The sequence below is a fragment of the Quercus lobata genome, chromosome 8 (genome assembly GCF_001633185.2).
Source record: "Quercus lobata isolate SW786 chromosome 8, ValleyOak3.0 Primary Assembly, whole genome shotgun sequence".
NCBI classification, from domain to species: domain Eukaryota; kingdom Viridiplantae; phylum Streptophyta; class Magnoliopsida; order Fagales; family Fagaceae; genus Quercus; species Quercus lobata.
This window is the reverse complement of record NC_044911.1, coordinates 55,463,041-55,486,788: the sequence shown is the minus strand read 5'-3', so window position 1 is coordinate 55,486,788 and position 23,748 is coordinate 55,463,041. Positions and strand designations below refer to the sequence as shown.

The following is a 23,748-nucleotide window of genomic DNA, read 5'->3' as shown; positions in this document are numbered from 1 at the left end:
CTGTTTTGCTCCCTTTATATACTTGCACATATGCAGCCGACCTAAAGCTTCCCAGCAAACCCGCAATGACCTACGCTTGTTTGTGGTTCGGTGGAGTAAGAAGAAAGCCCAAGCCCACATTTCTTCTTCTTTTTTTTTCTTTTCGTTGCTCTTTCACATGTCTCCAGGCCGCTTCTCTTTATTCTTTATTCTTTATCTCTGCTTTTTATTTCTTTCATTTTACTTCACACGCTGACTTCACTGCCTCATGATTACATGTTTCCTTGGCACTTTTACCACGTCAGATTGAGTAGTGGGTCACTTCTTATTCTTTAATTTTTTGGTCCACTCTTGAATTCATGCTGGGCTGGATATAAGTTGGCTTCATTCAATTGGCTAGCTCCACTTTGCATGTAAAGTGAGGCTAAATACGTAGATATGTTAGTACTTTATTATATATATTTCATGCACATCAATAGGCCTTTTTGGTATTGTCGTTTTCCATGATTCTATGAAGTCCTCTGTGGTGCCTTCTACCATCTTGACTCAACTCTTTCACATTAGGAGCTTGAAGCAGCTTGGAATACCCGCAAATAGCATATAAGGAGAATTTTCAGGCAACGGCTTTGCCAATCTGAGTGACTTATGTTATCTTGATTTCAGGCAAAATGAATTCAATGGCTTTATTCCCTCTCAACTTCTTCAATTGAGGTATCTACAATATCTTGATTTAAGTGGCAATTCATTCCATGGTATTCTAAGTGGGGAAGTGAGCTGTCTTCAAAACTTACAGTTATTTAGCGTGCAATACAATTTGCTTACTGGAAATATCCCTCAAGAAATAGGGAATATGACAAAATTGGTGCAATTGCTTCTTCGCAGCAACAATTTTTTTGGTGAAATTCCATCTTCAATTGTGAATTTGAAGGAATTGAGAACACTAGACTTGGGGTACAATTTACTGTCAATGGAGGTTCCTACTCATATTGGTAATCTATCCCGCTTAACCGCTTTGGACTTGAGCAACAACAAGCTAACAAGTCGAATCTCATCCTCCATAGAAAACTTGTCTTCAATTCTGAATTTGAAGGAATTGAAAACATTGAACTTGAGGCATAATGTATTGTCAATGGAGATTCCTATTCATATTGGTGATCTATTTCACTTAACCACTTTGGACTTGAGCAACAACAAGTTGATAGGTGGAATCCCATCATCCATACAGAATTTGACAGAGTTGGAAACACTTGAATTGGAAAACAACTTGCTCGAGGGAGAAATTTGATCTTGGTTATTCAGTACCAATGGCTTGGAGGATCTTTTTCTCGGAGAGAATAATCTAATTTGGAATAACAATGCAAATATAGTGCCAACGTGTATGCCACTTCAGTTGTCTATGAAGTCTTGTGGTCTCAAAGCAGAAATCCCATATTGGATTTCTATGCACAAAACTCTTAAATTTTTGGACTTGAGCGAGAACCAATTAGAAGGAATGTTCCCACAATGGCTTGCGGATATGGAAGTTGGAGTCCTAATTTTGTCAGATAATAGTCTTATGGGTTCTCTTCCATCTTCCCTTTTCGACTCTCAAAATTTAGCAGTCATTTCCCTGGCCCAAAACAACTTTTCTGGAGAACTGCTAGACAACATTGGTAATGCCACTGGACTTGAGATTCTTATGTTGGGTAGAAACAAATTTTCAGGGAAAGTTTCTGAATCCATCTCCAAGATGGTTTTCCTTAGAATGTTGGACTTGTCCTCTAATAGATTCTATGGAAATACTTAACCAAACGTCATTAATTTTTCTTCAAATGAATTCTCAAGTGAACTTCCTACAATCTTTCCACCATCTACTAAATTTCTTGCATTTGGTGAAAATAATTTTTCTAGCAACTTGCCTAGAAACCTGATTAATATGAGTAATCTTATACACTTAGATATCCATGACAATAAAATCACAGGTGAATTGCCAGAGTTTATTTGCCAAATTTTCAACCTTCAAGTATTAATTTTACGAAACAACTCCCTACAAGGTTCAATCCCCAACTGTGTTTCCAATCTTAGTAGACTCCAAATTCTTGATTTCTCAAGCAACCACCTTGTTGATGAAATCCCTGCAACATTTGGAAATCTTGTTGGTATGATTGAAACACCCCACACATTTTTACAACTCCTTGATATTTACAACTACTCAATCGAGTTGAATGATCTTATAATAAATTGGAAGAAGTCACAACAAGGCCTCTCAAACCACAACCTTGATCTTTATTTTTTGTTGGACCTGTCAATGAACCAACTTTCTGGTAAAATTTCGGACACGTTAGGTTCTCTAAAGGCTTTAAAGCTTCTCAACATCTCACATAACAATCTTTATGGGAAGATACTAGCAAGTCTTGGTGATTTAAAGAGTCTTGAGAGTTTAGACTTGTCACATAACAAAATATCAGACTTAATTCCACAATCACTAACAAAGCTGCAATAATTGACTGTTGTAGATGTGAGTAACAACAATCTCACAGTAAGATTCCTTTTGGTGGGCAAATGGACACTATGAACAATCAGAACTTTTATGCCAACAATAGTGGGTTGTGTGGAATGCAAATTCGGGTGTCGTGTTAAGAAGACTTGTCACCAGCAAAACCAACAAAGATTGAGAGTAGAGAAACTTGGTTCTCATGGGAAAGAATAGTGATTGGATACTTGGTTGGCCTCTTTGTTATAGTGGGAAGCATGTATCTTATTGGGTAGATTGTCCTTGCGCTACCTCCAAATCGATGTTGACAATAAAGAAGGCCAAGGATTTAATCGCTAGTCTCTCATAAGCTGCTTCTTTTCTTTTTCTTTTTCTTTTTTTTACTTTTTTTTTTTTAAAAAAAAAATTGGTAGGAACAAGTCTCTTGTAAGCTAGACAAGATCTAAATTTCAGTATTGTAAAAGCTTTCAATTAAGTGAATAATGGTTACAAATAGTTATTTATAAATTCTAAGTATGATAAGTAATACATGTTACTAAAATATTGTATAAAGTGAAAAATATGTAAGATATTATGGTTTTGATGATATCCACCTAAATTGTTCTCCTTGCCATTTTTTATGGTTTTTATTTTTCTTTTTTTTTTAGACAAAAGAAATAAAAACTAGAGTCATTTTGCAAATATTTAACAAAAAAATTATTTTCATTATAGCTTACATATCCTCACAACTTTGACTGTTATAGTCATTTTGCCTTTTCATCTTTAAGATCGGTTGTAAGTATTCAAAATAGTTACACATTAACAATGTTTTATCTAATAGATCAAGGATTTTTAAATTTTATGATTCACTATTTAATTATTTTTTGAAGAAATAAAGAAAACAAAAATTTATTGAATAGTACGTCTCTAACTCTATTCAATTGAAATTTGAAATTACATTCTTTCATCAAATGAATATAAAAACCAAAAAGAGTTTGTAATTTTGTGCAAAAAAAAAATTAATTAATTAAAACCATTATTTTTTGCGGTCATTTAGGCCTTAGTAAGTCCTCCGGCCCAAATCCTTCTCTTTTTGGAACGAAAACTAGAGGTTGCTCTCTCTGTTGCCAAATCAAAACTTCTTAGTTTTGCGTGTTTTTTTGGATTGCTCAGTGAATTCAAAGCTCCTTTTGTTTCAACGATCTTAGCCAGGTACGGACACACAGATTCTTCTTCCTTTCTCTCTTTATTGTTTGTTTGTTTGTTTGTTTGTTTGGTCGCTGAAAACAATGAAATTACAATTCAATTCTCCAACTTTACCCTCAATTTTTAGAGCTGAGCTTTAACTTGTTATCTGTTTGTTAATAGACTGGAGGTTTGAAAAATATATGTGATTGTTGTTAAAAATGTTTGCTAAATTGATTACTACATATCTGGGGTTTTGGGAAATTAGCCGACGCTCATAAAGTGTTTGATAAAATGCCGAAGAAGAAAGTTGTTACTTAGACCGTTGTTATTGATGGGTACTTCGAATTTGGCATTTGGGTTTGGTTATTGTTGGACAAACTATATGATCATTTCTTGTGGGGCAAATTTCTCCGGAATTTTGGGATTTTTTTATCTGGGGTTCCTTGTTAAAATAAGCACATCGTGTAGTTGGGAAATGCCTAACTTTTCCTTATAATAATACCAAGTCCCACATGCGAAAATTAGAAAGAAAGAGAAAACATATTTGGGTCGAATGGTTGATATGGATAGACTAGCTTTAACCCATGTAGAATTAGACTTGGTGTAAAGAGAGCCTAGAAAAAACTGATACTTACCGTAGAATGCAAATTAAATTTTTACTTGAGCCTTGTCAGAGGCGGCCCTAGACATTTTGGGACCTAAGGCAAGAACTAAAAATATGTGTGTGTGTATGTGTGTTTATGTATGTGTATGTGTATGAGTGTGTATGTGTATGTGTATGTGTATGTTTATGTGTGTGTATGTGTATGTTTATGTTTATGTGTATGTGCATGTGTGTTTATGTTTAGGCGTAAATGCACTTTTAGTCCCTACATTTTGACGTTTTTCCATTTTAGTCCCTACATTTTATTTTTTCCACTTTTAGTCCCTAAACCAATTAACGCGTTTTTATTTTCGTCCTTTCCGTTAGTCAACCGACGGAAATAGCTGAGGTGGCAGCCGGAGACATTAAAATATTATAAAAATGCCACATCACCTATGACACATAAGCTTTTAAATTTAAAAAATTAATTTATTAATTTTAACTATATAAAAAAAATAAAAACAGAATTAAAAATCAAAATTCACCTTAATTAAGATTTAAAGAGTAAGAAAAAAAAAAACTTGTAGTAACTTTCTCAATTTTTCTTAAATTTTCTTGTCAACCAAACAAAACAAAATCATCAATAAACACTAAACTCAGACCCAAACTCATCTTTCATTTTCCCAAATCTCTCTCTCGGGTCAAACTCCTCTCTTGGCTTTCTCTTATTTATTTTTCTCCGACGGTCCTCTCCATCGAGTGCCTTAATGGTACTTCCACCACCGACGAGTGGACCAGCGATTGTTCAAGTCATTCTGGGCAGATTCGAGGTCGATTCCTTCGTCTTCAATGGCCCCTACTCTTGATGTTGGTGGTGGGTCGGGTTTGGTGGCTATGAATCGTGGGTTAAGGACATGCAGCGGTGGTGGGCTGTCGTGGGCTTGGTGGGTCAGGCTGTGGGCTGCCATGAATCTGGTTTTGGCTGGGTTCGTGACTTTTGGCTGATTTGGGTTGCTGGGTTATGATGTGGTGGTGATCGGCGGTGGTGTGGTTGGTGGGTTTGTGGTGGTGGTTTTCTGGGTAGATCTGGGTTTTCTGGGTTTGGATCGGCTAGGTCCATTGATGTGAAACCCATAGACCAAGCCCAGAAAGGACTCACTGCCGTTCGTGGCGTCGTGGTCAACAACGAAGGATTGAAGCTTGAGGCAGCCTGGGTTCCTTGCAATGAAACAGAAGTAGAGATCAAAGGTGGTGGATCTGGTGCATTTGGAGGTTTCGAATCGGTGGTTTGAGTTGAGTTTCAGATCGTTGGGTTTTAGATCAGTGGGTCGTTGATCGTTGGGTTTCAGATTGTTGAGTTTTGTGTTGGTTTAAGTTGATTTTGTGTTGGTTTCTCAAAAAGATAAGAGAATCATACTCTTTCTTTTCTTCTATTTTCTTTGGTGCCCGAAAATTTGGGTTTAGAGTTTAGTGTTTTTGTGTTTGGGGGCTAGAAATTCTGGGTTTGAGTTTTGTGTTTGATGCTTTGGTGGTGTGGGGGTTTTATTTTTCGGATTTGTTCATGTATAATTTTGTGTTGATGTGGATCTAATGCTAATTTTTTGGGTTTTAAATTTTCTGTGTTTGTCTTCTTGTTCAAATGTTTAATGTGTTCATGTTTAATTTCTTGTTCATGTTTAATATGATGTGGATTTGGTTTTTCTGTGTTTGATTTTTGGGTTTGTATGATTTTTTTGAGTTTGTACTCTTTAAATCTTAATTAAGCTGAATTTTGATTTTTAATTCTGTTTTTATTTTTTTTTATTTAGTTAAAATTAATAAATTAATTTTTTAAATTTAAATGCTGATGTGTCATAGGTGATGTGGCATTTTTTATAATATTTTAATGTCTCCGGCTGCCACCTCAGCTATTTCCGTCAGTTGACTAACGGAAAGGACGAAAATAAAAACGCGTTAATTGGTTTAGGGACTAAAAGTGGAAAAAATAAAATGTAGGGACTAAAATGGAAAAACGTCAAAATGTAGGGACTAAAAGTGCATTTACGCCTTATGTTTATGTTCATTTATATTTATGCATGTTTATGTATGTGTGTATGTTTATGTATGTTTATATTTATAAACATAAATATAAATATAAACACACATACACATAAACATACATGAACACAAATACAAACAAACATACACAAAAACAAACAAACATAAACACACATACACATAAACATAAACATACATAGACATAAACACACATACAGACTGAGAAAAATTAAACCCTCATATAGACCGGAAAAAATTGCAAACTTACACCAATCCTCAAACAATTTCGTTAGTTACTTTGATGTGCTAAATCGAACATTTATGTGTGTTTATGTTTATATTTAAGTTTATGTGTATTTATGTTTACGTTTATGTGAGTTTATACGTGTTTATGTGTATGTGTGTTTTTATTTATGTATATGTATATGTATATTTATGTGTATGTGTATTTGTATGTGTATGTGTATTTGTATGTTTATGTATGTGTGTATTTGTGCTTATGTATGTGTATATTTATGTGTATGTGTATTTGTATGTTTATGTATGTGTGTGTATGTGTGCTTATGTATGTGTATGTATATGTGTATGTGTATGTGTTTATGTGTGCTTATGTATGTGTATGTGTATGTGTAGGTTTCTTTGTCTTTTACAGATTTAGGTGCAATATCCTGATGCAATTGTAATTAATGGCTGAGATTAAAAGTTGTTTTTAATTTCAATCATTAAATAAAATATATTAAAAGAGAGTTAAAAAGTTAAAAAAAAAAAGAGTAAAAAATGTAAAAAAAAATACCTACGACAGTGCATCTGATCTCAGTCCGTCTTTCTTCTCTCACCATTTTTCTTTTATTCTTTTTTACGTGGTGCTTTGTTCTTCTTCTTTTTATTTCCCTTTATACGTCGCCTAGGCTGACAGAAGAGGAGCAAGCGAAAGCCACGTCAAGAAAGGAAATCGAAAATTGTGCTGTCGAGCCAAAGACTATGAAAATCTCTTCCTCTCAACTTAGACGATCCTCTTAGGTGAAATTGTAGCTCACGAGGTTTCACCGGATTATGGTGTGTGATTTTTGGTTATTTATTTATTTATTTGAGATTATGGTGTGTGAATAGTTTTTATATTTTGTTTACCCTTTCTATTTTCTGAAAACACTTTTCTGAGAAATACCATTTTTTTTGCTTTGCTTTTAGTTTATCATTCTTGCTTGTGGTATGTGTTTGATTAATTTGGATCTAAAATTAGTTCAACAAGATGATTCTTCTTCTAAAATATAATAACAAAACCAATATATGTTTTTTTAACGGTGGGTTCACTTTCAGTGTTTTTATTTTGTGATTTTGGTTGTTTTGGTGGGTTTTTTGCTTTGATTTCGGTGAGTGTGATTTGATTTGTGATTTAGTGGGCTTCTAGGTTTTTGTTGCGATTTGATTTTGGTTGGGTTTTGGTCGTGGTGGTGGTCGTGATTTGATTTTGGTTGGGTTTCGGCAGTGGTGCGTGGTTGGAGGTGATAAGCTTGAAAAGCTCCAGCCATGGAGATTTAGAAGAAGAGCTTGGTGGTCAGCCATGGAGCACAGTGTGACGTGGGTTGAGGCAGAGAAAGGATGACAGGGAAATAGGGGCGACCCTAGACATTTTGGGGCCTAAGGCGAAAACTAAAAATGGAGTATTTTTTATACTTATATATTAATTAAATTAATGTTTATTTAATATTTTTATATTATATTTTTCATCATTATTTTCATTTTCTTCTAAATTATTTTGAAGTTCATTATTAAGATTTGTTGTATTGCAAAATTGAACACCATTTTCTTCTAAATTATTTTGGTGAATTTCTTGCTCATTTGTGATATTTTTATCTAAATTTTGTGTTATATTTTGTTTATTACTAATAACAAATTTATTCATTGATCCTTTTTGAGACTCAATTAATTTTTCTTCTTTTTTTCCTTTTTTAAGTTTTTCATATTCAGATGCATATTTTCTAGTAGACATTTACAATCAAACAATATATTTATAAAGACTAAAATAAAAAATAACTTTTAAGTGTAAAACAAATGAGAAATAGAACATGATTTATATAAAAAGTATTGTTGTAGTTTCACTGAACAATAACAAGTTTTTAGCAATCTCAACCTATATAAATTAAAAAAAAAATTAAGTACAAGCATAACAAAAATTTAAGCACAGCCATAACACTGACACAATACTTATTAATAAAACCCACCCCAAAAAAAAAAAACAAAAAAAAAAAAAAAAAAAAAAAAAAAAAAAAAAAAACAAAACAAAACACAAAACACAAAACAAATCCCATCTATAACCAAAAAAAAAAAAAAAAACTTGAAGGCCCAAACTTAACGCCCAGTCCAGGGAGGGTCCAGGCAGCCATAACGATAAACTGATTTACAAAAGCAGCCAGGGAGGGCCCAAATAAACAAAGTTATCTTAAGTTCTTAACAAATAATATTTATAATTTTATACCTGATTCCTTCCTGAACCTCAGAACCTGATACGGTGAGGTGAGCAGTTGAGACTTGAGAGAGGCGGAGAGCAGAGAATCAGAGAGAGACCAGACTGAACAGTGGAGACTGGAGACTAGAGAGAGGCGGAGAGCAGAGACTAGAGACTAGAGAGAAAGGTAAAATTTTTAGGGTTTTGATTTGTGATTGATTAAATACGTTTGATTTTAGACATGAGTTTGATTAAATTTGATGAATAATTCATTAAAAGAAGCTTTAAGGTATGGGGGTACAATGGCTCTTGTTCATGTTGCATCTGTGTATCTTGATATTAGATTTAAAGTTCCTTATTCAGCTTTTTCATGTTGCATCTGTGTAAAATTCCAGATTTTGTTTAGGATTAGTGTATGACTCCTTGTGTTAACACTTCACAAGTTATAAAATTTCTTTGCAATGTTGTCTACCTTGTAATTCCTTCTCTGTGTTATGATTAAAAATGTGTTACAGATATCAAAGCCTAGTTTTGGAATAATAAACAACAGAGTGTTTTTTGGAAGCCTAGGACTTTTAGATTGAAAGTTAACATCCATAGCTTTAATATTGAATTATGTTTCAATATAAATGGACTTCTCTAAGTAAAGTTACTGTGAGAATTTTTCTTTACAGAAATCTTTCTATTACAGATTTGAGTTTGTCACCTTAATAGAATTTTGGTAAATTATGGAGAACTACTTTTGAGCTGAATTTTCAGTGCTAAATGGTTTAAATGTAAGAGTCCTCTCTATGAAAATTATAACCTACCTGGATAGCCCTAAATGAATCAAACGAATTCTACAAAAGGGCTGACCTCTACTCAATTCAATTGACCTGGGATCAGCCTGAAAGATGTAGGAACCTGATGGATTTTTAAAATGTTAATTTGGAGCAAATCAAATCATAGACACTATCACACACAAATCAACAGCGATTGACATATGGTCCATTAGCGTTGTCCCCATTCATCTCACCTCACTAAGTCAATTAGTTTTATTTCTATTCTTCATTAATATTTTTGACAGAAGATTGTAGTGACAATTTATCTTATTAGTAAAATTTTCTTATTTATATCTTTTGCAGAAGCTTTCCTGTGGTGACTCTAGTCTTTGATCTAAAGAAAGATGGAAGCCATCTTTTCAAATGATGATCTTGCAATGGAAATATTATCCCGATTTTCAGCTTTGCAACTTTCGCGTTTCAAGTGTGTCTCCAAGAGGTGGAAGAACCTTATATCTGATCCATCCTTCTTACGTCTTCACCACCAAAGGTCCCAACTCAGGGGCATCACAACCCTCCTTATTGACCAGCGTAGTGATATTACTGGTGATCGTTTAAGATGTAGGATGTCGTTTTTTACTACCTGTGGATCTTTTTTTGAAGACGACCGTCGTGTTCCAATTATGATACGAGATAGTTTTCCTGCAAGTGGAGTTGTCATAATGGGTTCCAGTAATGGACTCGTTTGTTGTAGAAGTCGTCAAACTTTGGAACAACCAATGCTAGTGATCTTCATTTGCAACCCAATTACAAGGGAATGGATTTCCCTTAGACCCACTAATTGTCATGTTGGTCACATCTTTGCATTTGCTTTCTACCCATTTGGCTCTTCATCAAACAAGGCCTCTTGTTTTAAAGTGGTGAGCATTCAGCGTCAAAAATATGACCAGAATTCTTATTCCTTCGTTATTTACTCCTCAGAAACTGGAAAATGGAAAACCTCCATGGAAGTCTGCCACTGCGAGGACGATCTTAACGAGAACAAATATATTCATATCAAAGGAAGGTTTTATTGGTTGACCAAGAAACAGAGAATAATCACTTTTGATCTGGAAGAAGAGCTGTCTGGAGTGATCATAGCACTAGGTCCGATGTTGAGATATGGTGTTCGAAATAGCGATTGCCTTGGGGATTCAGATGGGTATCTTCATTACGCGTGTGTTGATGAGTCTGATCTTAGAGTATGGATGTTAAAAGATTGTCAAAAACTTGATTGGGTCCTTAAGCACCAGTTGAATTTAGATCAGTTTCGTGTGGAAGGTCAAGTAATGACTGACTATCTTCAGTTCAGTATACGTCGTGTTGGGTGCATTCCTAAGGATGATATTTTTGCACCTGGTTATTTAGCACTAGGAATTTTGACTTTCTATGATGAGTTTATTTATATGATGAGATGGGGCAGGTTGGAGTCATATAATTTTAGGAACGGAGTCCTAAAACGTCATCATATGTTACATGCCCCTTTTTTGGACCATTATAATTATGTACCTGCGACTGTACTCCCATACTTGGCTACCTTGGCAGCAAATGGTGTTCTCAAGGTGAAACAGAACTCCATTGATGATTTGATTTCAGTCCCAGCAACTGTGCTCCCATGTTCAGCTACCTCAGCAATGAGTGGCCTTCTCGGGCTAATACGTTCCTGTGGTTTTGTTGCTTCAAATTCTAGTTCTTATCAAGGAAGGCGAAAAAGAAAAAGAATCAAACCCGTAAGCTCACCACATTTCTAAGCAGGTGCCCATTGAATTGGAATTATTTGTATTTCTTTTGCTTGAATTGGCAGCATCAGCCTACCAACTTAATGAAGCCTTAGGTTTTTTGGCATGTACAAAGATATTTGACTTCCTTAATCCTTACCATCTTAACTATTCAGGCATATTTGTGTTTGTTGCATCAAGTGCTAAAGTTATCAACGATTGTTTTTTTCATTTTGGTATCTCATTTTTTACTAAGTGTGCGTTTAGGTCTTTCGTACGGTTGTCTTGTGTTGAATATAAATTGATGAAAACCTAAAAGGATGCTTGGTTTGGGGATAATGGCATTTGTTGATATTGTATATGGATATCCTGACCTTAGATTAAACACTTGTCTGGGTGTTATTTGGCTGTCATATAATCTAACCAGTTATCCACTGTTTATGCCTAGTTGTGCAAAATTCTAGTACTTGCCTGTTAACCCGTTAAATTTAACGGTTTGTTAAGGAAATCTTTGTTAGCCATTTATGAGAGCACCAAATCTTGTGTTGAATTGACATTGATTGAATCATTGTTAGCCATTTATAAAATTAGTTTGTAAAATGCATAATAGAAACTTGGTGGATTGAATATCTCTTTGTGGGTCAAACAAATTTTTTAGAGTGCTGACTTGTAGGCAATTGACCTGGGAGTAGCCTAACCCTGAAGATATAGAAACTTGGTGGATTTTATTTTAGACTAAAGTTATCATATATGTTATTATAGACTGAAAAAAGTTTGGCTTCAAACAAATTTAGAACTGTCTTACTTCAACCTATTATGCGGCAGTTGAAGAGACTATTTATGTGTAGTATTAATCGCATGAGATTTTTAATGAGTCTTATGACTTATTTAAATAATACACATAGATAGTCTTATAATTTGTCAGAAAATGGGTTTGTAAAAAATGGGTTGGGATTGTGTCCAATGCACTAATGCACTAGATACAAGCCGTGTCCGTAAAAAATAGCGTCAATAAAGTTTGGGGTCAAAATTTATCCTTATAAATTAGTTAATACTTAGTTACAATTGGTCATCCCCCACACGTCTTATTTATGTTCTTTGTTAGAGAAGTCTGATGACAATTCTTTTATTTATATATATATATATATATATACATATATATATATATATATATTATAAGTATTATGAGGACAATTTATGTTGTTTGTAAAATTTTATTATTTACATAATTTGCAAAAGCTTGCTGGTGGTTAATCGGGTCTTGGAGGCAAAGACGGAGGCCATGTTTTAAAGTTATGACTAGGCAATGGAAATTTTATGCCTGACGGTCAGTTTTGGATTGAAGGTTCAAGTGCATTTTAAGAGGTGGGATACCCAAATATCTTCTTTACAGATTCACCAGCAAAGGTTCAGACTCACACACATCTTAAGCCTGTGTGTTCAACAATATTTTAAGTGTTAGGGAAATTTTACTGGGATGCGGTTTTCCATTTTCACTCATCTTCTTGATGATTATTGCATTCCAAATATAGTAAACAAGAGTTTTCCTTTAAAGATGATTGTCAATTTGTCATCATGTGTTCTTGTGCTAGACCTAAAACAGACTATTTATAAAAATAATGTTTAGCTCCCCTAAAACCTAGACCTGTCATTAGGGGTGTCCACGGGTCGGTCCGGGTCGGGTTTGTGCCCAACTCGGAATCGACCCGATGACATCGAATTACCGACGAGAAAACCCGTCGCCGACCGCAAACACCAACGGGTCAGGTCGGATCGGAGTTGTTTGATCGGCGGTTAAATCGGTCGAAGCCGATGATGATGCCGCCGAAGATTCCATTTTGACGGCGATTGTATTTTTCACCGGATCTTCGTCAGATTTGTGCAAAAATCTCCAGATCTAAGCAAAAAAAACATCAAATCGTCACCTGATTTTTGCAAAACTCACGAGATCTAAGCAAAAATACACCAAATCATTGTCGAATTTTAGCAATACCATCGGAGTTTCGCCGGATTTGAGCAAAACCCATCATATTTTCAACGGGTTTGAGCCTTATTTGAGCAAAATCCATTAGATTGTAGCTGGATCTGAGCGTAAACGACGAGATCTTGCCAAATCCGGTGGAGATTTCATGGATCTAGCTGAAATCTCGCCGGAAAATGCTATAGAGCTCGGTCGGTTCGGGTTTCTTCAGGTTGTGGGGAAAAGATCCAAGACCTATCCGCCCAGATCGAATTCTAGAGAAGAAAACTCGACACCAACCGTCGGAGTAGTCGAATCGGCTGGCAGTCAGTCTGGGTCCGGTCGGATTTATCGAATGGGTCGGGCCACCGGTTGAGTTGGACACCCCTACCTGTCATCAAGTATATCCTAACCAATCCGTAGACCTTTTCTTTGTTGACCACAAAGCTTGTCATGCCGATCACCTAACCCCACGCTTTGGTGGTGTTGTGCTTACCTTAGCAGCGCCAGTAGCTTCCGCCCATTGTCAATTCATTTTGACGGAGGAGAAGAGAGGGTGATGATGATAATTGTAGGGACTGGGATTTGGTATTGGGAGGAGTATAGGTGAATGGGAGCTTTAACTGTCAATTTTCACCTGGATTTTATATATAAAAGGAAGTGGTGTCCTAACATTCATAAGTATATTGAACTTGGAACTTAAGGGTTGTGCGTACCCAAAATCCCAGTAACACGCTAGGCCTCAAATTGGGCTCACAACTTACTTGTATAATGGGCTTAGTGTTTCCTACTATGGGTAGTCATTTGCCAAGCGACTCAATGACACTTTCTAGTTCTCACGAATTCCCTTTCTTTTTCGTCTCCGGGTTGCTCTCCCTCCTGATGGTGCTAGTTCTATCACTCTTTTACTCTCTGTTTTCTCTCTAGAATTGCCAACCCTCACTTCTCATTCTATTCTCCTATTTATAGCTTGAGATGGGTGGTATCATGATTACTTCATGATCTCACTCGTGCCAATTAATTTTTCTTTTTCTTTTTTTTTCTTTTTTTTTTTTTAAGTTTTTCATATCCAGATGCATATTTTCTAGTAGACATTTATAATCAAACAATATATTTATAAAGACTAAAATAAAAAATAACTTTTAACTGTAGAATAAATGAGAAATAGAACATGATTTATATAAAAAGTATTGTTGTAGTTTCACTGAACAATAACAAGTTTTTAGCAATCTCAACCTATATAAATTAAAAAAAATTAAGTACAAGTATAACAAAAATTTAAGCACAGTCATAATACTGACACAAGACTTATTAATAAAACCCACCCCCCCAAAAAAAAAAAAAAAAAAAAAAAAAAACAAAACACAAAGCAAATCCCATCTATAACCAAAAAAAAAAAAAAAAAAAACTTGAAGGCCCAAACTTAACGCCCAGTCCAGGGAGGGTCCAGGCAGCCATAATGATAAACTGATTTACAAAAGCAGCCAGGGAGGGCCCAAATAAACAAAGTTATGTTAAGTTCTTAACAAATAATATTTATAATTTTATACCTGATTCCTGAACCTCAGAACCTGATAGGGTGAGGTGAGCAGTTGAGACTTGAGAGAGGCGGAGAGCAGAGAATCAGAGAGAGGCTGAGGCGGTCCAGCTGGAGACTGAACAGTGGAGACTGGAGACTAGAGAGAGGCGGAGAGCAGAGACTAGAGACTAGAGAGAAAGGTAAAATTTTTAGGGTTTTGATTTGTGATTGTTTTGTGGTTAATCTCTTAGACCGGATTTGTAGTTTATCTGGTCAATGATTTTGTTTAGAACCAATGTTTAATAGGATTTACCAAAATTTTTGTTTTTTTGGTTAAAAGGATGTGCCAGATTATTTTTTGTAATTCATTTGAAACTAAATTTTTTTTCCTCTACTACCCGGTTGGTTGTTTTCTAAAAGGGAAGAGCCGGCCCTGAGCCTTGTAAAGGTAGTGACTTTTTGGTTGGATTTGGAGGAGGGAGGGAAGGAAGGGGAGTGTTGGGGAATCAAGTGGTGATAAGAAAATGAATTCAGGAGGGGATTTTGAGGTGGTGGAACTCAGGTGAGTCTTGTTCTTGTAAAGGTAGCAACTTTTCGGTGGTTTCAATTCAGCCCTCGATGCCTGAGGAGGAAGGCCTTGGGTAGGATAAGAGCATCTTAGAAGCATTGATGAGCGCAGAAGAAGAGGAAGAATTATACATTATTTCACATTATATTCTATTTTCCTTGATATGTTTATGAAAGTGTGATATACAATTGGGAAGTTATGAAGCTTAATTTATTTTATAAATGTGTGTGTGTACTTTTTTTTTTTCTTTTTTTTTTGGGAAATTTTGGCTTTTCCTGTATTATCTAAGCAGTCAAGCATAGGGCAAACATGCTTGGAGTTAACCATTTACGTCAATTAAATCATTTTATTTCAAAATATGTAAAGCTTTGATGAGGAAATTATTGGGTTTTAATGGATTAATGGACTTTACAATCTCATTTAAAAAATGAGAGAGAGAAAAAAAGAAGAAGATAGTAATTAGTGGATACTGCTTGGGTTGTTATTGCATTTACCAGATGATTAGTCAATGGTAGACTTATATTCAAATTTTCACATTATATGATTGCCCTTTAAAAAATATATATATATATATATATATATATATATTTGGGAGACTTGTGCCGCATTGCTTGATGTGGTGTATTTGGAGTGAAAGAAATGCTAGATGCTTTAATGGATGCGAACAGTCCTTGCTAGAGATTAAGTCCTTTTTCTTACTTACTCTCCTTGTTTGGAGTGTGGCTCTGTCACATTTTTCTTCTATATCCCTTCTTGTTTTACTTGATCATTGTAATTTTGGTTCTTGATTTTTGCCCCCACAGTCCATCCTCAATGTACTCAGGTTGGCTATTTTTTCTTAATAAAATTTTTCGTTATCTTTAAAAAAAATAAATGAATAAGCTATGAAGGAAAAAGGTCAGAAATCTGAGCTTTATGGCTTGTTCACTAACCCAAGAAGTCATCTTATGTTTACAAATAGAAGTGATCTTGATGTTGCTATGCAGGTGTTCTTATGGTGTGCAGAAATGACAAGTATTGAGACAGCAACGGGTCAGTCGCATAAAGCTACTAATGTTTCATCTGCAACCTCTAAGATTCAGAATTCAGGATTGTCCTTCAAAAGATGGGGTAGAAAAAGCCCATTTATCAGATATGGGCTTCCAATGATCTCACTCGTGGTGTTTGGGGCAGTTGGTTTTGGACATCTCTTGCAAGGCAGGTTAGTGCTGTTGTTGCTATAAATTAGTGAATTTATTTATTTCAAGTCTTCTGAACTTATATTTAAAGTTGCAATTCAAGTATTATTTCATGAAGTGCTGTTCGATCTTGTCTAACATTCGCTTTGATTTTTCTGATTAGACATCTGTTATGTCTTAGTGTCTGTTTGGCTAGAGCTTATAAGCTTGGCTTGCTTTTATGTACAGCTCTTTAAAACCTTACTTTTTCTTACAAGTATACTTTTAAAACCTCAGTCCAAACGGACGCTTAGACAGAGCATGGTTACTGGAGTGTGGATGTAAGAGGGCTGTTTTTTTACCTTGTGGACAGATAGTTTTGTTTGTTCATAGGCAAGTTCTTGTGGATCGTGGAGTAAAAATTAAGACTAAAGGGATCAAAAGTGGTTCCTTTTCTTTTTGTTTTCTAAAAGTAATATTTAGACTGGACAAACAAAGTAAAGGATGGGGGGATTTCTAGGAATCAAAATTGGGACCTCTGAGGATGTTGATTCAATCAGATTCGATGAGTAATTTTACATCAAAAGACCAAAAAGGGGCTAAAAATGAAGGAGGAAATTGGTGCTGGTTCAAATAAGCATTCATGATAAATTTTGGGGTTTTTTTTTTTTTTGGTTAAGGGTGTTCTAAAATTTTAAGTTAATGGCTTTAGGTATTTCATTTATGGATCTAAAGCTTGTCCAAGTAAGTAAGTTGGAGTACCAGTGTTGTAAGATTATATAGTCTCGATTGCTGGAAACTGTACAAATAAGAGTTAAAATCAGATCTTCCACCTTTTCAGCCATAGAGTGTTCTGGTCCACTACAACTTGTAACCCTTGAATACCTGTGCCTATAGCACCATGTGTTTTTTCTATCATTTATAGTAGGATGCAAGCAATCAAAGTTGATTTTTTTATTGGACCGTTTTGGTAAAAATGATGTGAAGGCCCCTCTATTTCTAAGAGTCCATTTGTCAAGTGCTTTTTTTATTATGTAAAACTTCTGAAAACCTCACTTTTTTTAAGGTCTAGACACTAATTAATCCTAATTTTAGATATAAATGAAGTATCTGGTCATCTCTTTGTAGGTTGTAATGCAGTACAGAAACCAACAGTGGACAAACTGATAGAATAGAGTTGTTTATTCATTTTCTTTAGCCATTTCCTACCTTGATGGCTTGACCTTGACATTGAGTCTTGAGCTTAATGAGTAGCTTCGCATTGAGCTCATGATTTCTGAGTATATTTGGGTGTCCCCCTGTATACTTGACCATTTGAAAACCCAGTTATTTGTGTATACACTCTTATTTTTGCTAGCTCAAGCTTGTTGTGCTTAATAAGTTCCTTCAAAGAGGGCGTTTGGATTCCAAGGAATCCTGCGTCCACGTTTTAGTGTTGCGTTTTCCTTTGTTTTTTTTTTTTTTTTTTTTTTTTTTTTCTTTTGCCCGCATTTGTTGACTTTGGGAGACAAAATATACTGTTATGAACAGTGTAAGTACTGTTTATGTACTGTACATACACTGTTCATATATTAAAAAAATATTAAAAATAAGTCTCACAGTACTATTTACACATTTAAAAATTATTTTGCTACAGTGTTTTCAGTTTTCAGTTTCAGCAACAATAAGTTCAATCCAAACAGACCAAGCTATATTGGTAATGAAAGTGATGTGCAAGCCTTACATTCATTGCTGGTGCATATCTCAAAGAAATGTATTGAAGACAGTTTGTTTGTGTCCTTTGTGCTTGCTCTGTAACATTGGAGTTTGTTGGTTATTTCTGGCATGTTCTTATCATGATCATCACTTATTTATATTTTTTCCTCCTCTTCTTCTAAAGTGTGGTGGAACTTTGTAGTTCAGCAAGGATATTGCGAAGGTGAAGGATGATAAGGAGTGGGAGATTATAGAGACAAGAAAAGCACTGTCCAGAACGGGACCTATAGAGTATAAACCAAAAAAGATTTCATTGGAGGAGGAGCTGAAGGTACAGTGCTTTTTCTGGCATAATTCAATATATAGTCAGGGGCAGTTGCAGCTGACCTCTCTGTTTTTCTGTAATGTAGGCTTTGCAAGAGAAAGTGGACATAAACAACTACGAGTACAAGAAACTTCCTAGACCAAACGACAGCAAGTCAGTCTAGTTTTTGCTTTCTGCTGGCTGGATAATCCCAGCGTTTAATTGTTTTTGGTTGTCAAAACAATATCTATTTTCTAGACTCACCAGTGAACTCCTTCCTACCCCTACTACAATTCTCCAGAAAGAAGCATATGTACTGTATTTACCCATTTGTAAGCTGAATAAGTTGGTCGCTTGTGATAATTGAATGAGTAATTCTGTTATGCGTATTGTTATTTTAACAAAATTCATTACAGGTGAGGAAAACACACAACATCAAGAAATAAACCATTGAAAAATAAATAAATAAATAAAGAAGGTTTTTTTTACCAGTAAGAGCAACCACATCAGTCTACTGCATCAGTCTGAACAAATTTTTCCGTCTATTTTACATTAAGAGCCTACTTATTCTATTTTACATTACCATTTTTTCAAAACATCCATATCAGTTTATCTATTTTACAATCTATTCTATTTAAATAATAATATTTCTATAATTGTTTTTTTTATCATTTTACCCTTTTCTATTGTCCTTGTCTCCCTTTCTTTTGTACTTATCTCATTTCATTTGATATGATTTTTTCACTCTCATCTCCACTCCTCAGCGGTTTATTCCCAAGACTCTCCACTCTCTTCAAAAGCTGAACCATCTTCTTATTTTTCCTCTTCCTCTCACGGTTAGATTACCTTTCCACCACAATCATCTTCTTCTTCTTTTTCGTCCTTTTCTTTTTTCTTCTTTGTCTCACGGTTAGATCAACTCTCCACCACAAGAACCAATCTCCACCACAAGCATCGATCTCAAAGATCTGAAGAAATCTCTCTCTGTCAAAGCTTGCATCGTTGAATCTCTCTCATCTGATTTCAAGCGTTCTGCCACCATTGGGTTTGTATTTTGATTTTGATTTTGGGTTTGGGTTATAGGTTTTCAATTGATGGTTTAATTTTAAGTTGATTTTCTGTGGATTTTGGGTAGATTAGGTTTGATTTTCGTTGTATTTTGGGTTTCCGTTGTTTTAATAGGTTTTGGTGGTGGTGGTTGGGTGGTGATGGTTGGATGGTGTTGGGTGGATGGTGGGATCTGTGTTTTGGTAGTGGTGCTCTTGCAAGTGCTGTGTGGGTGTGTTTGTGTTTGTGTGTATTAGAGGAAGAAGAAGATGATAAGTTTGAGTTGGTTTTGCAAATGGAGAAAAGAGAGAAAAAAAGGAGCCAAATGTGAAATTAATAAAATAATAAGATATACATCTACAGTAACCATATATATATATATATATGCACGGATACTATAACAAATGTATAAATATACATAATTTTAGAAGGGACTAATGTGGAAGATTTTTGGGACAAAATGTGTAAAATTTGTTACTTTTTGCATTTTGCAAAGTTTTACATCCGCTAATGCGGATGCTCTAAGAATTGTATTTAAACCAAAGGGGACCTGCAAGCAGGTTATACAAGAGAAGGCAGCTACTCAAAACACCAATTCAACTATATCACGCTAAACAAAAAGAACGGTAACACAACAGGGCAGAAGAACATAGATCAAATACAAAACGTATCCTTATCTAACTCCCTTATGGACTGAGACACAGCCTCCATATGCAGCAAAGAATACTGTTAACAGCAGAATGAAGAACCTTACAATCAGTCAATCGATTCCCCACGTCTTTAATCTGATGAATCAACTCTTCCCCCCTTTTAGCACCCTTAATAGAAGCACGAGCATTCCTCTCAAACATGATAAACCGAGGCACTCCTAGCCAATCTACAAAAAGTCACCTTTAAATCCCCCATCCATTCTAAGATCTCATCCCATCTCCTAATAGAGATATCAAACATACACAGTCTCTTCAATTACACTCTTGCAAAAAATAACAAACGGGATCACCAGTAAAGCCCCTAAAATAGCCTATCTTATGAAAAATTTAGGGACAGCTCTTTTTGACCACACAGCCTGCCTCTAATCATCACCCATATCTCCTTGCAAGAGTATTCAAGGAAACCAAACTGGGTCATTCACATCACCCAGCTTACCTTTCACTTTCAGACCATGTTGAATAATTTTTATTTCTTATTTTTTGATGACGAGGAACCTCCTCAAGGTATGGGTCAGTGGGACCATCTTTGAGGGGGTAAAACCCTAGATGCCTACAAATCCCCACCGATCAATTTAACATAAAATAGGCATCCAGGATGCCATAAATCATACCAAAGAAAGCTAGAGTCGCCCGAGCCAACCTTGCACTGAATTAAGGGCCTTGCTACCCTTGAACTGAAGCAACAAATGTTTTTTGTACTTAATCATGGTCCTTGTCTCTTTGCATCTTTTCTCAACGAACAAAGAGTTGAATTGCAAATGAAGAACCGGAGAAGGAAAGGGAGAGTAATACGTAATCAAGAAAATGTCTCACAATGGAGGTGGTGGTCCTGGTTGAACCCAAAACGGACAGCAGCTAGTAAAGAAACCACAGCAGCAGAGAAACCATAACCTGCAAGTTCAAAGATCAAAGACATATAATAAGAAACCAAAACTATAAGACAGGAACACTGCTACTAGCTAGCACGTTTTTCAGGTTCTAAGAGTACTAGGAAAACATTCAAATTAATGTCTTACCATGACCCTAGTGGTCCATCAGGCTTTTCTTCACCTTGTGGGCCTGGAGCTGGCAGTGCTTCCATCACTTATGGGAAGAAGTTGAGGGAAGTAAATAAATATTTGTGGAGATGGTATCAGTCAGAGATTGAGGATGCTATTCTGGTTTGGTTTTTGCTTCTGCTGGATTCAAAGTCTATAAGTAATATTCACAAACAACAGCCAAATCCACACCATGCATCTAAATAAAGGATCATGATGTGCCACATCATAAAATGAGATAGGAGTACATTAGAAGATTTTCTGAACGGTGTCGTGTTGGAGGGATACTCTTAATCTCTTGTTAGTGTTCAGTTGCATGATTTGCACTTTTTTAAAGTGTTGATTAGAATAAAAAATTTAGATAGCGCTAGGTTCATCTCATAGTTTTCATGGTTCTTAGCAAAAAACACATTAGGAAGACTTTTTGCCACAAAAAAATAATTCAGAATTTATACTAAGGACCCACCAGCAAAGCCTCCCTCACACTTAGTAATGAGTTAATATTGCAAGTGCAAGCTACCTTTGGGTCAAAAAAGGTTTGGTAGAAGAGCCGCTGCACTTGCTTCTAGTTCACTGAATGGTAGGTCTTAAACACCTAACTATAATCAGGAAGAGTTGCAGTCAATCTCAAGAGAAGACCTGCATTTTCTTCCAATTTACTGATTGTACCCTTTATTTTGTCTGCCTTCCCGTCCAATTTTAAGCAAGCCTCATCTAGTTTAGCAACAAAAAACCCGTAGAATGTAGTAGAAGGCAACACCATGCTATGCAAATCTGTTTCAGATAAAGAGAGGTTCAAGCTTTTATCTGTCTCCTAAGAGCATCTCCAGCAGATTAGACAAATTTTTGTACTATTTGGAGAATGAACAGTGACTTTTACCTTTTAGCTATCCACTTTTTCAAATATACTTTCCAACGGATTCTTTATCTCATTTAAATAATATTTCTTTATTCATTATTTATTCTTTTTTTAACAACTATACATCTTCCAATATTTTTTTATTCAATACCTTATTATTATAATAGAAAAAAAATATTTGAAGAATGAACAATAGCCCATCAGACTTGATGAGCTACTGTTCTTAAGCCAAAAAAATTTTCAGGTATAGAGAGTCTGTTGAAAAGTCATTTTGTGGGGTTACTCTTTATAATAGAGAGCATTTTGTGTTTAGAGAGCCTATTGGAGATGCTCTAAGTTTGAGACTTGGAGTCAGGCAGACCAATATTGTCCTCACTATGAGCCCATGCCCCAGCAGTTGCAGTGCATATCTTTTTAAGGAACCCAAGGGTAGCAATTAGTTTAATGCAAACTCAACCTGGATTGTCCATAGAGACGGTAGATCCTCAGTTAAATTTGCATTGAAAATTCTAATTGAATGGTGTGCAACAAGTAAGAATGGCAAAGAACCATGTTCCACTCAGATGACATGTCCAACCTGTATAGGCCTGTCCACGGGTCGGGCCGAGTTAGTTTAGGACCCAAACCAAACTCAATCCGGTTGGATCGTGTTGCTGAAATTTGAACCCGTATTTGACTGAATATTGGAGTTAGATCCGATGTTTCGAGTAATCAGATGACCGGGTCGGAGTTGTTGATTTATCGAGTCTGGGCCGAAATTTTTGACATAATTTTTGGATTTGGAGAATCAGTTTAAGAATTGTTGAAGAGTAAACCAAAATACCAAATAGAGAAGTGAGACTGTGAGAGTTTGAGAGAGTGTGAGAGAGCCAAGTAGAGAACTGAGATTGAAGAAGTGGAGGTGAGGAAGCGTGAAGGTGAAGCCATGACGCCCATGACCACGGAGCATTCAATCTGACCTTTGAGACTGAGTCTGAAGTGAAAACTGAAGAGAGTTAAGAGAGTTTAAATAGCCATTAGAGATATGGAGAGATATTCTGATCTGTAGAGTGTAATTGTCACCGTTAGATTGGGTCTTGATATTTTTGGATTATAAGTTTATAACCGTTGATTCAATTTTGGGTTATTGTATTTGTGCCACACGGCCCACACTACCACTGAAATTAGTCTTCAGTGTCAGTCATATCATTGAGTAGAGTGCTCAGTTTTTACTCTCATCAAAACCGTTGATTTGAATTTTAATTTGAGTCACGGTTGATATGGGTATTGGGAATTTGTGTGAGAAAAAGTTAACCTTTGTTTTGGTTTACGCATGGGTTGACTGGCACTGCTGGGCTGCTCCTGCTAGCTACTAGCATATCAATCAAACTATCAAATCATATATATTTTTTTGTATAATAATTCAGTCAGTTCAGGTGAAATTTTTTTAAACCCGAATCCAGACCGAATTATTCGGTTATTTCACTTGCCAACCTGTGACCAACCACAGACTGGATTCGAAGTCACCCATGGACCTTTGGTTCGGGCGGACGGGTCGGTTGGTCTAGGTCACTGGACACCCCTAATCCTATACATAAGTTTTTTCCACCTTAAAGAGGAGAGGGACGGAGATAGATTTTACCTACCCCTCCACACACACACACATATATATATCGTCTCAAAATACTCATTTCTCTTTTAGTACTCTTA

General features: G+C 35.6%; 3 protein-coding genes and 1 long non-coding RNA gene across 6 annotated transcripts; 3 read left to right on the top strand and 1 right to left on the bottom strand.

Moving 5' to 3' along the window:
* The first annotated feature begins 829 nt into the window (after window positions 1-829).
* On the top strand, window positions 830-1,264 carry LOC115957098 (receptor-like protein 32). The gene has a single exon (XM_031075329.1). The coding sequence runs from the start codon at window positions 830-832 to the stop codon at window positions 1,262-1,264; it is 435 nt and encodes a 144-aa protein (XP_030931189.1).
* A 2,242-nt stretch (window positions 1,265-3,506) lies between these two features.
* LOC115955605 (F-box protein At5g49610-like) lies at window positions 3,507-11,434 on the top strand. Of its 3 annotated transcripts, none has more exons than XM_031073801.1 (3): window positions 3,509-3,643; window positions 8,738-8,838; window positions 9,807-11,434. In XM_031073801.1, exon 3 carries the CDS (start codon window positions 9,851-9,853, stop codon window positions 11,234-11,236), a length of 1,386 nt encoding a protein of 461 aa, XP_030929661.1. In that variant the 5' UTR covers window positions 3,509-3,643; window positions 8,738-8,838; window positions 9,807-9,850; the 3' UTR covers window positions 11,237-11,434. The 3 variants fall into 3 exon arrangements, 2 of the variants coding, with proteins under 2 accessions (XP_030929661.1, XP_030929660.1); XM_031073800.1 differs by having other exon boundaries at window positions 8,738-8,872; window positions 9,810-11,434; XR_004084156.1 differs by lacking the exons at window positions 8,738-8,838; window positions 9,807-11,434 and adding an exon at window positions 7,726-7,895 and having other exon boundaries at window positions 3,507-3,643.
* A 3,170-nt stretch (window positions 11,435-14,604) lies between these two features.
* Window positions 14,605-18,789, top strand: LOC115955606. The gene is made up of 4 exons (XM_031073802.1): window positions 14,605-14,882; window positions 16,237-16,451; window positions 18,310-18,433; window positions 18,513-18,789. The coding sequence occupies exons 2-4, from the start codon at window positions 16,258-16,260 to the stop codon at window positions 18,588-18,590; spliced, it is 396 nt and encodes a 131-aa protein (XP_030929662.1). The 5' UTR covers window positions 14,605-14,882; window positions 16,237-16,257; the 3' UTR covers window positions 18,591-18,789.
* A 1,150-nt stretch (window positions 18,790-19,939) lies between these two features.
* LOC115957340 lies at window positions 19,940-21,597 on the bottom strand. The gene is made up of 2 exons (XR_004084344.1): window positions 21,180-21,597; window positions 19,940-21,054 (listed from the first exon to the last, which is right to left on the bottom strand). It is a non-coding gene; the product is annotated as an uncharacterized LOC115957340 (long non-coding RNA).
* Between the last annotated feature and the right edge of the window lie 2,151 nt (window positions 21,598-23,748).

What these genes read in the sequence shown, in the direction of transcription:
- LOC115957098 (XM_031075329.1), top strand. Translation starts at nt 830, where the DNA reads ATGACAAAATTGGTGCAATTGCTTCTTCGCAGCAACAATTTTTTTGGT.
- LOC115955605 (XM_031073801.1), top strand. Translation starts at nt 9,851, where the DNA reads ATGGAAGCCATCTTTTCAAATGATGATCTTGCAATGGAAATATTATCC.
- LOC115955606 (XM_031073802.1), top strand. Translation starts at nt 16,258, where the DNA reads ATGACAAGTATTGAGACAGCAACGGGTCAGTCGCATAAAGCTACTAAT. An exon ending in GGACATCTCTTGCAAGGCAG is followed by an intron (nt 16,452 to 18,309) that starts GTTAGTGCTGTT and finishes TTTGTAGTTCAG; the next exon opens with CAAGGATATTGCGAAGGTGA. An exon ending in CATTGGAGGAGGAGCTGAAG is followed by an intron (nt 18,434 to 18,512) that starts GTACAGTGCTTT and finishes TCTGTAATGTAG; the next exon opens with GCTTTGCAAGAGAAAGTGGA.